At 48.5% G+C, this 12,675-nt stretch overlaps 1 protein-coding gene across 1 annotated transcript; it reads right to left on the bottom strand.

Moving 5' to 3' along the window:
- Positions 1–26: 26 nt before the first annotated feature.
- On the bottom strand, positions 27–11,815 carry LOC144104784 (uncharacterized). Its single transcript, XM_077637966.1, has 3 exons — positions 11,603–11,815; positions 2,404–2,545; positions 27–462 (listed from the first exon to the last, which is right to left on the bottom strand). Exons 1-3 carry the CDS (start codon positions 11,739–11,741, stop codon positions 102–104), a joined length of 642 nt encoding a protein of 213 aa, XP_077494092.1. The 5' UTR covers positions 11,742–11,815; the 3' UTR covers positions 27–101.
- Between the last annotated feature and the right edge of the window lie 860 nt (positions 11,816–12,675).

Below are 12,675 nucleotides of genomic sequence, written 5' to 3'. Positions count from 1 at the left end.
TCATTCCTAGTAAACGAAAAAAAAAACGTTTCTGCCGGCTGATGATGGGGGTGCTCACTGAAGCCACCTTCTTTCTGGTCCGCCGTAATGTCGTGCACCGTCTACGGCTCTCCGAGCGCGGCCTCTCCGATGTTCTCGCCAAACTCCAAGTCGTGCAGTGTCTGCAGCATCGTAATCCTGGCCATGTGTCGTTCGCGGGGCGGTAGTCTCTTGAGGCGCGCAGCCAGGCTGAGGCAGAAGAGCTCCTCGGGGTCCGAGGAGAGCTCCTCCGTGGCAGCGCCCCCCGCCGCCAGGTGGTGCGGTAGCACGGCAGCCGGCCGCATGGCCAGAGGCCAGGGTTGAGCTGGTGCTGCTGCCGCCGCCGCCACAGCCGCTGCCTCGCGCACTTCGGCGTCTTCGTCGGGCTGCTCCCGTTTGACTTCCACCTCGGCCGGGGCCGCCGCGTTCAGCGTCCAGCGCCTCCTGCGAGGAAGAGGCGTGGCAGCGAGGGTGCAGCAGTCACTCAACTCGGGCTGGCAGAGTGCGGTGTTAAATTGGCCTTTGCCCCGTAACCGCTAAGTTCTGAGTTCACCCGCTGACCACGCTAACTTGCTTCCGCCAGCCGCCCGAAGCGCATGCGCATTGGGGGCAGCGCTGTACATTGTGCTGAGACGCCCCATGAAAAGCAGTCCAGGTTCAGAGCACTTAGGAAAAAATTTAACTACCGACATCTCATATCCCCTCCTCTATGCTTTTTGCTTATGGTTTTGGTTCTTCGAATTTATGCGCCGATGGTGACGACTCCTCCACTTTGTCTTCACCATAATAATCGGCGCAGGCCTGTCCACTGCAAGGCCCATGCGCATTTACGGCGGTTCTGCGCACTGTGCTAAGACGGCTCGTGAAAAGCAACCCACGTTCAGAATGGTTTGGAAAAAAGTGAACTCCCGAGATCACTTATGGCCTTCTGTATGCTCGTTGGCCGCGTGGCGAGCGAATGTTTTTTTCTTTAGTTATGTTTTTTGTTTTTCGATTTTACGCGCCGATGGTGGCAACTCCTCCACTTCGTCGTCACCATAATAATCGGCGCAGACCTGTCTACTGCAAGACAAAGACCTCTTCCATTCGTCTGCAATCAACCGTGCAGCCATGGTATATCCTCGCACTGTTCCTGACCTCGTCTGCCCACCTGACTACTACTCGCCGCCCATTGTTTACTTCCTCCCGTAATCAACTCTGTTGTCTGTGCCCCCCCCCCCCCCCCCCCCGTGATATCGTTAACACGTCCAGTTCCCTTCCAAGAATGACGGAGGACTGCATTTATTCACACAGCCATGGTGCGCGAGTGGGAGCTGACAGTTCGCGGCCTGATCTTAGCGGGGCCCCAGAGGAAACCCCCGCACAGTGTCGTTTCCATAAAAAAGGCTCCCATTCGAATCCTATAGTACATCCAAGCTACCCCGAACATCAACCGCACAACAGGAAACATCCCCCCAGTATGATGCACAGGGACTTCGCTCTGCAACTCAAAGAAGAAAAGACCGCCTGCCCACAATGCGATAACATGACTCACAGCCTTAACCTCCTTCCTCCCCCACGCCTTTCACATCACAGCTTTCGTTCTTTTGATCTTTTCCCCTCCATGCATCCTTAAAGACGACAGCTAGTGCCCCCAGTCACCGCTGACGATGGACAGGAGCGGGCTTCGAAATGTTGCGTTTCAAAATAGTTTTTGGCTGGAGATGTGCAGAGTTTATAATAGGTCACTTCTATTCAGCGTCTGGCCCACTTAATTGCTTTAAAAAAAGATAAAGATTCCACTACAAAATATGCCGCCATATTCTGTGATCGCGACAGACGCAAGACAGTGCTGAATGGAGATAACGCGGGCATACGAAGACGTGTACTATCGGCTGCACAAATGTCCAGCGCCTGCTCATAGTCATTAGTACTGCGTCAACTCGAGACCCTGCTGTCGGCACTGCAGGTGACGCGTTCATGTGTGGTGGAAAGAGTGACCGCCCTTGAATCGCAAGCAGGAAACATTATTATCTGATGAAATACGCTCTTTGTGACGGCTTACCAGGATACCCACACACGCTGCGAGGCAGGCTGGCTTGTCGACTGCTCTTCGTGAACATCACTTCTCGAAGCAGGCTAAAGGAAAGCAGCGCGAACGCTTCCGGACGCACACTCCTGGGTCCGCGAAATTGACCTGCCGTACGCAATCGGTTGCGTGCCACCCAGCAACGTGGCGATCTAGTGCAAGTCTGAGCGAGTCGCGCGTCGTGCAACTTTGTGCGGACGGGAAAGCCTGGCAAAACCGGGCGCTCGCTTAAATGGCCGCTGAGCCACGTCGCAGTCGCGCGAGGTTGTGCTTGTGACGCAAAGGCGGGCAGGCGTCGCCCTGTACACAACACTCACGTTCGCGGCCTCAGGAAGTCATCGAGGAAGCCGAGCTCCCGGTCCAGCACGCTCCACTGCCCCGTGACGTCGGCGCGTCGGCGCTTCTTGCGCTTGAGGCACGTGTCCCGGATGGTGCGCCACCGGGTCTGGCATTCCTCCACTGCGCCAGGGAACGCACGGTTTGGTGGGAAAACCATGCCTTTGTCGCGTTTAGGGGCACCCCACGATTAGTATACAGCTTTTGTTAAAACAGAAACCGCTCTTCCAGCGCTACGCCACTCTTGGTATTAATGGGAGTGCACCGCCGTGAGGGGTAAGCTGATACAACTAGTCTGCAGCGAAGCTCCGCGCACATTTAGGACCGGCGCACAGAACTCCTCCACGACAAAAACATAGTCCATTGTTAAAACTTCTTTGTCACCTAAACCGGAAGCTAATCACGAGAAAAAAAATGTCAGCTTTAAAATTTTCATACCTGGGGCCCTATTCTCGACACGCATGGCCGCCGTTCGCCGCCATATTGTCTCTCTGATTGGCTTATTGGGCGATCACGTGCAAGTCACGAGTTTTAAATTTGTGGCGCGAAACTATTAGGCTTCGAAATAGCTTTCTGCCGTGACGTCAAAATGACGTGTACTTGAAGACTGATTTTTAGCACAGTTATATTTTGTGCCGGGTTGGTAAATTTAAATGTCTGTGGAGGAAAAACGAAGCTACAGCTGGCATGGAAGAAAACACTTGGCTCGTTTTAGCAATTTTGAAAAAAAAAAGTTCGTACTGTGAGGGTTGCTTCCTAGAATGTGATTGGCTGGAGGAATGTCACGTGATTCACGTGATACGCAAGCATAATTCAGTGAGGTCAAAATGACGTTTAGTGACGCAAAGGAAATGCTGCCATTGATGAAAAATGCCCCATTTGGCCGCCATAATTTGAGACGGCCGCAAGATGGTCGAATTATGGTGGACATAGTCGAATTATGACCACACTGATTTATACGCCTGTTAGCTCACCGTAGTTTGGTAGGCGCTTATTTGAAGTAATAAACTGTTCCGAAACATGGTTGTTTTGAATGTAGAAGGATTGAAACGGCGTTATAATGGTACCTCTTAATTAAGCAGCCTTTTAGAGCCTTAATTATCAGAGCGTAATTTTACACCCGCGTGAGGACTCTAGCTGCGCTCCCGTTTCAAACGCTTCTCTCATGATAAGAAATTATCGGTCCGCGCGGTCGCGGTTGCTACAGCACGGATATGGCGGCGTCCGTAGCTGCCGTTTGTCGTCACAGGCTGCGAGAAGCGAAGCATTCGTGAGTGCGCCTCAGTGTTTTCGAAGGACTGCCCGGTTCGGGAGTGTGACTGCCTGGCCAGCGATATATGGTGTGGTGGCTGTGCAAGAAGATTTGCGGCAAGAGGCAGCGCGTGAGCACACTGGTCTGCCTTAAACATGGTATTGTAGATGCTCCGGCCGTTACTCTGATCCTGTGTTTCAAGGCGCGATCGGTAGCTGTGAACGTCTGGACACCAATTCAGTGTTTGCCTCTATTTACACGCTGTCGCTGACCTGATATTCAACTGCGTGAGTGATGAGAGGGTGGCACAAAGGGTTGTCTGCCGGCCGAGCAACATACTTCCAGAATGTGCTCGGCTTGTCGGCGGGACTGTGCTCATCAGGAAATTGCCCTCATGAGTGCATCATCTGTGTGCATCATCTGTGTGCATCATCTGTGTGCATCAGTGTCTGTGTGCATAAGGGCAGTTTCTGAAGACAGCGGTGTCAGCAAGGCAGCGTACATGTGCCAGGTACATCGTCTCGAGTATCGATGAGGTAAGGGAAACAGCAACGAAAAATTGCTTTTGACTTTCTTCAGATGGCTGCATGCAAAGTTCATATTGATGGCTGGTGGCTTTCTTCGGGTGTGTAATAACAAGTCCCTTATGTTCCTACCCTGTTTTGGTCACATGCAAACAGCTGTGAATCTCGTGGCACATTTATTTGTAGCCTATTAAGCGAGGAAGCCTTGCGCAAATAAAAACAGCATTTCAAAATAGTCTTGTCTGTAAAGTAAAACGCACAACGAGTTTTCAGATTACTACAATATGCGGATGTGGGTGACTCGTAGGGCGTCTGCATGTCTATGGTTTTCTTTCGTTGCACACAAATGCAATGGCTTGGTATCTGCATTTTGATAAATGCAGTCGCAAAAGCATTCGTGTAGTGAGATTTTAATGCAGTTCAATATTCTCAGGTAAAGTTAACCTTGGACTTCCCCTACAATGTGCCTTGTAGCAGTTGCCTTCACTGCAACACAATAAAAATAAATATGTAATAATTATTTATACCCATCAGTCTGGCTGTAGTCAAGCTGTTTTCACAGTTTTGTTTTACTTCCTCCATCATTTTGATAGAGATGACCAACAAAATATAACTGTTACAAAAGCAGTTTATTTGAGTAGTAGTTACAGTCATACATGAAACTTTAGTTTGATAATTACAGCCCTGTGATGTCTCGTATTTGAAAGTCTTTTCTCTTGTGTGTATGAAACTTGCATTGCACTCAAGCTCACGCACTAAAGACAGTGTTGATTGCCTTCCAGGTGACATGTGTATAGTGTGCCTCTTCGATGCATCACTGCTATCCTAGGAAGTCATGTGCTGAGGAATGCTGCTGCAAGGTTCAACATCGTTCACCTCTCAGCTAGAGTGCTTCTCAAGCAAAGAATCATTCTTTGGAAGGGTTGCATTGGATGTATTCACAGGTGTCAAGTGCTGTACATATGGAACAGGATTCTTTTCAAAGGCAATCACAACTTGCACTGTGCGACACATTGCATGCATCCGCACTTAGCTGCAGGACTCACTGGCATAGTTTTCAGCTCTAGTCATGCTGTGATCAGTCTATGTAAACATTTTTTGTGCTTCAAGTTTCATTGCACACAGCAAGAAAGCTGTTCAAGTCTGTGATTTTTGTGCTGCTCTTTAAACAGGACCAAATTTTCCTTTCAGTTTGTCACTAGAGTGTGTAATGACAGGTGTGTTTGATGTGTAGACTAGGCTTTTCTCTAATACTGCAGTTCTTCACGTGACAGGAAGCGTAGAAGAAACTAATCCTATCATCTGCAAATTGGCCGGATGTGTGCTTATACACATGCTTTAACGCTACTGAACAGTTGCTAATTCTTAATGTACTGCAATGCTGTGTGCTCTCTTTATGCAGAATGTGCATGTTGGTGCTTTAGTGCAGTGAAACAGAGGAAGTCACCAAAATGTTTTTCTCCTGCCAGCAGAGCTTTGAACCAGTACTTCTCTTTGATTTCTGTTAAAAGTTTGTGCTCCATGACGTGATTACTGCTTCACTGAAATTTGTTGACATGCACGAAACATAGGGATGTGTATGCAGTCATTTATCACATCTTGCTCAGGGCGCAGTCTGATTTTGTAGGCAACTGTTCGTCCGATAGGAGGTCCCTAATGTGTCATCTGTGTGTGCTCACAGAGCAAAGCAAGCTTTGTCTCCTGACATTTCTTTGCCTCTGTGCCTGTTTTCTACTGTTGCTTTTAAATGCTATGTGTAGTGATACAGCAATCCACTAGTTTTTCTCTGAGCAAAAAGTGAGGCAACTCTTTCATGTTTGCCATCTGCCAAGCTTGTATGAATGAAAGACAAGGCAGCTGTCTGCTAGTTCGACCAGTTTCGCTGTGTAACGCCCCACTTTTACCAACCTTGTTGCTGGCACTTTGCTTCTTAGCTGCTGCTAATGCTGTTAGGCGAATTTGACAAACATTCCAGACAATCTGTTCAACCTGTTTCTTTGGTAAAACTGGGGCATCAATGGATGCATTGCTATTTTTGGATTCAACACAGGAATCTATTGGATTTGGCACTTCGTGAAATGGGCATTATTAATGTGCACATATACCGCATCACACTTCTTTCACACATTGCAACTTGTCTTGTTACCGGAGAAATCTGCCTCTGTGACCCTGATGTGTGCGGGATTTTACCACTTTTTCTGTGTGGCAGCAGCAATCGGCTCATTACTGTCATTGCCATCACATGTCCTGCAGCAGTCATGAAATTTTCTTTTGTATCAAAAACAAATGTGTTTGTTGTGATACTTTGCAGAAAGGAAGTTTGTTCTACAGCTGACTTGCTCCGAAATTTTGCTTGAGCTTCAAAAGAAAATTGGAAGCAAAGCAATTATTTTTTTTAAAACAAGCTAATATTTCAGGGGGCTCAAATTTTGTGCAATATATCTTCCAGTGCACTCAATTTCCACTAACATATTGCAGTTTTCTCTGCCTTTGTATTACAGTTGATTTGTTTAGTCAATAAAATACACCAGTTTCACTTACATCTATCCTGATCACCAGTTTATTGTCTACTTTACCCAGTACTCAGGCCTTCCCTTGCGATTAACTGTGTCAGTGCCACCAATGTCTAATCCCACCTCTTTGTAAAATTATCTATGCATGCGTGGCTGTGCTGATGTTCAGCAAAAAAAAGATGCAAATGACTAAATGCATGAGAAAATTGCATTCAACCCTTTAGGGCACTTTGTACACAACTGCGTACATTGCGAAATAATTTTTCTCGTGGTTTGCTTTAGTTGTCACTGATTTATTCATTTCAATCCCATTTAGCAACCATCGTCCTCTAAATAGGGTGCTTTTTATGGTTGCAGCACATATTTTTCTGGCAGAATACAACAGCATAGCAACTGCTCCAGTATGTATGTTTGTAAACAATGCCTAGATCAATAATTGGAATGCTTGTTCTGCTTTGTATTTGGCATTTCTGTTTTGGTTTTTAATGGTGCGCCAGCTGTCTTCAATTGTAATGAATTGCAGGGTTGTAGTCAAGTCTTCAGGCCACATGGTCTGCTTTTGATCCCCGAAGTGCAAAACTCAGTATTCTTGAAGCTTAAAGGGCCTTGAAAGGCTAAAACAAGGGTTTTCCTCACCTTGCAGAAGTTTATAGGATGATGGGTGCCTTGAATACTCCACTACACAGCTAAAAAGTGAACCCTGTGGCGTGAAGTCTTCACGTAGGGGTCTACATGCACCGTATCGTTGCAATTCCTACTGCTGACTTCTCCTTTTAGCTGTGTATGGTATGGTGCTGTGAGGATAATTTATTTCGTGTTGAACAATCTCCTGTGGTTTATTAATTATCATGAATACATCCTATGTGGTGCACACATTAAAAAACCTACCGAAAGCCAGTGGCTACCGTCGCTGGCTAGATTGCTTTTTGTGCATCCTGGAGACTTTTATCTTAATAGTACCCTAACCAGAACACTACCGCTGTCTGTATTGGTGCCTCCCATATGTTGTCCTGAGGGCGACATCAACATTGAATGTCTTGCCTATTTTCTGTCTAATCTTACGTTTTTGTTTTTCCTGCCATGTTCCTGCCTCTAATGCTGCAATATTTGCCTGTATTAAATTCAAAAAAGCAGTTACCAATTTTATGTGTTCCCCCACTCTTCTTAGTATACTTCCGGGCCTTCAGAGTATGGAAATAAATTAATTTCCTCCTTGTCTGTAGTGCTCCTAAGTTTACTGTCATGTTTTTGTTCTCCTTTAGCTCTTCGGCTCATGGTGCCACTTAGTTGTCTCTTTAAATACTGCGTGCAAGACCAACCGGAATGCTTGGCCCCAAAACACATGTTCGGGCTTTGTGTGACATGTACCAGGCAATGAGTGTGCATACATGAACATTAAATTAAGTTTCTTGCATCATACAAATAAAGCTGCCGCGGTGGCTCAGTGGTTATGGTGGTTGGCTGCTGACCCGAAAGACGCAGGTTCAATCCCGGCCGCAGCGGTATAGGCCCGTGTACTGTGCGATGACAGTTCATGGCAAAGAACCCGAGGGGGTCGAAATTATCGAGAGCTCTCTACTACAGCATCTCTCATAGCTTGAGTCGCTTTGGGATCATAAACCGCATAAAACAAAGCAAATAAAGCAAGTATCTTGCACATTGCATGTGTCTTACCGTAATATGGTGTCGTCACCGATATTTACTCTCTGCCTTTATGTTCCTCCCCTGCCCCTTTGTGGAATAACAGGTGAAGGAACTTTTCCTTATCTGACCTCTCCACCTTTTCTGGCATATATCTTTCTCTCTTACTTGGAAGCTTGCTGTACTGTACTTGATCAGGCATCTAAAGGAGCTGCTTGATTTTATGGTAGGTGCATAACTGTTATTCTACAACGAAGAAACTTCAAGACGCTGCCTGACTCGTGTTGCTTGTGTGGACAGCAAGGGAGGTGAGGCGGCCTGTAAGTGCTCAAGAAAATAATTTTGCCCCACCTCACAGAACGTTGCACTTACTTGCATCGCACATATAGTGTAGCTGCTTCTGTGTGGTGGTCGTGAGTGTTACGCATTCACCTGAACAAGTAGAAAAAATTTATGCCTTTCTAGGAAGGGAAAAACAAGCAAAATTGCTGACAACATTTGTAATTTTTATGAAGTAATATATGTGCCACTTACATCACAAAAGTGCATGCGTGCAGGCTTGCGAAGCAAAATATGAGTACATCACTGAATTTTGTGAGGGTACGCTCTATTCAAATTATGTTGTGTGTGTGTGTGTGGGGGGGGGGGTTAGCTTTGTTTTATGTTGTTTGTTATTAATGCCAGAAAAGAGTCTTTTTTCCCCGGCTTTGCACATTTAAGTTGATAATAAGGGATGCGCTCTCGGTGTGTTCTCCTTGACGCGATTTACTCCGATATTCCGCGCTTTGCAGTTTCGTTTCGTGCGCGGGTGCATGCAAACATGACTAACAACAGAGTCTGGTGCAACGCGTTGCCTAAAATGTGCACATCGGCTTGCCTTGCCAAGCATGCATTTCAGCACTAAACACATCTTGGAGGCCTTCCAAGCGCACACAGATACAACTCCGCTGCACCCCGCTCTCTGTTAAAGCCGATACGTAGCGATTAAAAGCTTTAGCACCTTTGCTGACCTGACAGTAGCTGACGCGGCGCCTAGGAAACAGTGGGTTTCCGCAGAGTTTACAACGCTAAGTATGCGAGCGTTGTCCTCAGACAGGGACTGCTGGCCTGCGCGTATTTAGGCGCCGTTTTGGGCGCCTTTTCAGCAGTGGCGGCACCACTGTAAAAATATAGCTCTCGTTGCTTCCTTTCCTGGCCCGGACGAGATGTCTTTTCCCCCAGAAAACTGCCTTAGTCTCAGTTCCTGCATTCAACTGTGGCTGGTAAGCAAATGTGCGAAGCTGTCGTCGATCGTTATAAGGAGCAATGCCACAAAGGCATCATGCCGGCCAAAGCTTTCACTTTCCGCTCCCATTCGGCACGTACGCCATTACGAATACCCTGGCCCCGTTCCTGATGTTCGCCAGCTTCTCTGGGCAACAGTACGCACGCGTGTAGCGCCGCTCGTGACTCGCGGGTACGCCATCAGTTCACCTCGACTGAAAAGTCGTCTAGGCTGCGCCCTCGCTCGCACCGCCGCATCGAACTCGATGAATCCTTTGACAACCGACGTGCGAGTCTTTCGCACTGAGTAGCCTAAGTCGGTCTGCCCTTAGCTGCTGCCGGACATCCGACATGATACTCAAGAGGCCGCAACATATTTCACTCCTTCGCACTGCCCCTCGACGCGTATGCACCGAAGATTGCAACGCAGAGGCTCAGCGCAAGCTCCCGAAGCGGCGTTCTGTTCCGTACTTGGCGCCAATAGTAGCAGACGACGGTATTTATTTCTAGATCAGTTTTTACTTTTTTTTTCTCTTCACGTAATCAGATTCTGTGGGTACGTAACCTGGCACCGCCTTGATGGTTACGTCACGCCTACGTCACAATTTGAACAAAATGGCGAAATGTCGAGAATAGGGCCCCTGGCTTGATAATTAAAGTCAAACATTAAAAATCTGATTTCGTTTACTTTTGTGGCTGGCTCGCGGAGGAATACAGTACGCCGTAATATGTGAGACTGGCCTAATTTCTTTTCCTTGAAACCGATTTTTTTCATTTCATTTTCCTTCGCACACGGGCGCGGTTCGGGTGTCCACCGAGATACGTGACAGACTTGGAAAATTGTTTTTTGAGAAAACGAAATGATGCAGTATCTCTCTCTCTCACATATCGGCGGACACCTGAACAGCGCCGTAAGGAAAGGGATAGAGGAGGGACTAGGAGAAGAAAGGAAGAAAGGTGTCGTAGTGGAGGGCTTCCGAATAATTTCGACCACGTTCAACGAAACGCGGCTGCCGCACTGAGGTTCGATCCCACGCCCTGGCGTTAAGCACACTAACGCCGTTACCGGGTATTTGGTTATGGCATATTGGGAGGCCGACGGTGAAGTCGATGCCTTTTAGGAGAGTGCTACCTCACATATCTATAGCTGTAAGAAAATCGAAGGCAAATGGAAGAAAATAATGAACGGTACGTTACTCTGACAATCAGTAGCCTAGGCCAGGCACGTAGCCAGTAATTTTTTTCGGGAGGGCCCAAGAGACTTCTTACAGGGCACTGCCTCAAGAACTGAAAGGAGGGGGTGGGGGATGCATGACTTTGAGGAGCTGCTCGGGCCCCCTAAGGCCCATGGATACGTGCCTGGCCTAGGCCTCCTTTAGTACCCAGCCACCGTAGGCCGATTAAGTGCGACGGCGTGCAGTCGTGAGAGGAAAGGCTTGCAGCACAGTAATGGACGCGGCAGCAAAAAACTAATACCGCTTCCAGAGAGACTACAGCCTTCTAGGTACAGACCTGACGTGGCAGCAGAAGGTTTAGACCAGACACAGCAGCTCGTGGATCTAAGGCACCGTTAACAAGGACGCCAGAGACCACGCAATCCCACGCGGCAGCTTGTCGCGAAGACACTCCGGCTATGAACTCGCAATCGCTGATTCGACACTCGTTCCCGGCACAGCATTCTTATTGACGCGAACAGCTGAGATGTGCGCTCATCCAAAAGACACGGCCTCTTATAGGCACAATCAGCTGTACCATCAGCACGGCATGCTAGGGAAGCTCATGGCTCAGGGCAATGCGAAAAAAAAATGCAGCCGATTCGAAATCGTACGGTGATATCGACTCCGTATAAGACGCGGGTCCAGGCCAAGCGCCTGCGACGAAGCCAGCTGCGAGGTCGCAGTGTACCTACGCGGACACGTACTGCGCGTTCGAGACCGGAGCGCGAGGCCGGCTGTGCGCGCGGTCAACGCATCATGCAGCGGCTCACCGGTCACGTCCAGCGCGGCGGCGATTTCCATCCAGGCAGCCTCCCGGTAGCCGGCCTCCTTGTGCAGCTTGGAGTGCTGGTCCCAGAGCTGCTTGTGCTTCTTCACCTCCTGGACGAGCTTCTCGTTGAAGGAGGCCATTGCGCGGACCCGATCGAACGGCAAAGCGGGGCACTGATCGTCGGCGTCGGGCTCGCGCTCCGGAGCCGCGTGCCAGCGTCTTCCTCGTCTTTTGCGGTGGTGACTAAGACAGCGCGCTGCCCACTGGAGTGCCGCCACAAGCTCCCGCAGGCACCGCACGTGCGTATGCAGCGCCGGCATGCACGCGCACCCAGCGCCCCCATGCTGACTTCTTTCTCTGCGATGTTCGTTGCTGCGGGTCGTGCGGAAGGCCCAATCCAATCCTTTGTTTGTGTTCTGTGGACACGTACTTTATCGTGTATGGTGGTTTAACGTCCCAAAGCGACTCAGGCTATGCGGGGTGACGTAGTGAAGGGCTCCGGAAATTTCGACCACCTGGGGTTCTGTAACGTGCGCTGACATCGCACAGTACACGGGCCTCTAGAATGTCGCCTCCATCGAGATTAGACCACTGCGTCTTTCGTGTCAGCAGCCGAGCGCCATAACCACTGAGCCATCGCAGAAGTTAGTGGACAGTGGACTGCGGGGACGTACTGTGAAGTGGTACTTTGAACGCGTCGTTGCAACGTCTGTTCGTCCCTGAGCGCTCTTCCATGCTTTAGGGTTTCCTTTACGCTGCTCACTGATCCTCGCGTAAACGAACAAACGTATTCGTCCGCAGCGCGATGTGGACGCGCCAATTTTTTAAAAGTTTATTTGTTTCATTCTGATTGACAGAAACCGGAGCAAAGGCAAAAGGCAAGAAGCCTGACAAAGGCCTCTGCTCGGTATGCAGTCAGCAGACAGGCATCAGAAACATACAATTGATTCCCTTTTTAGGGGACAAAAGGGATAAAACAAGCAACACTGAAAGGCCATAAATTCTAGCAAAAAACAACTACATATAGAACTACAAATTGAACTACAAATAGAACAAAAACTACATATAGAACTA

This window comes from Amblyomma americanum, chromosome 9, assembly GCF_052857255.1.
Source record: "Amblyomma americanum isolate KBUSLIRL-KWMA chromosome 9, ASM5285725v1, whole genome shotgun sequence".
NCBI lineage: Eukaryota > Metazoa > Arthropoda > Arachnida > Ixodida > Ixodidae > Amblyomma > Amblyomma americanum.
Note: the sequence above shows the minus strand (reverse complement) of the source record. Positions and strands in the feature narration are given on the sequence as shown.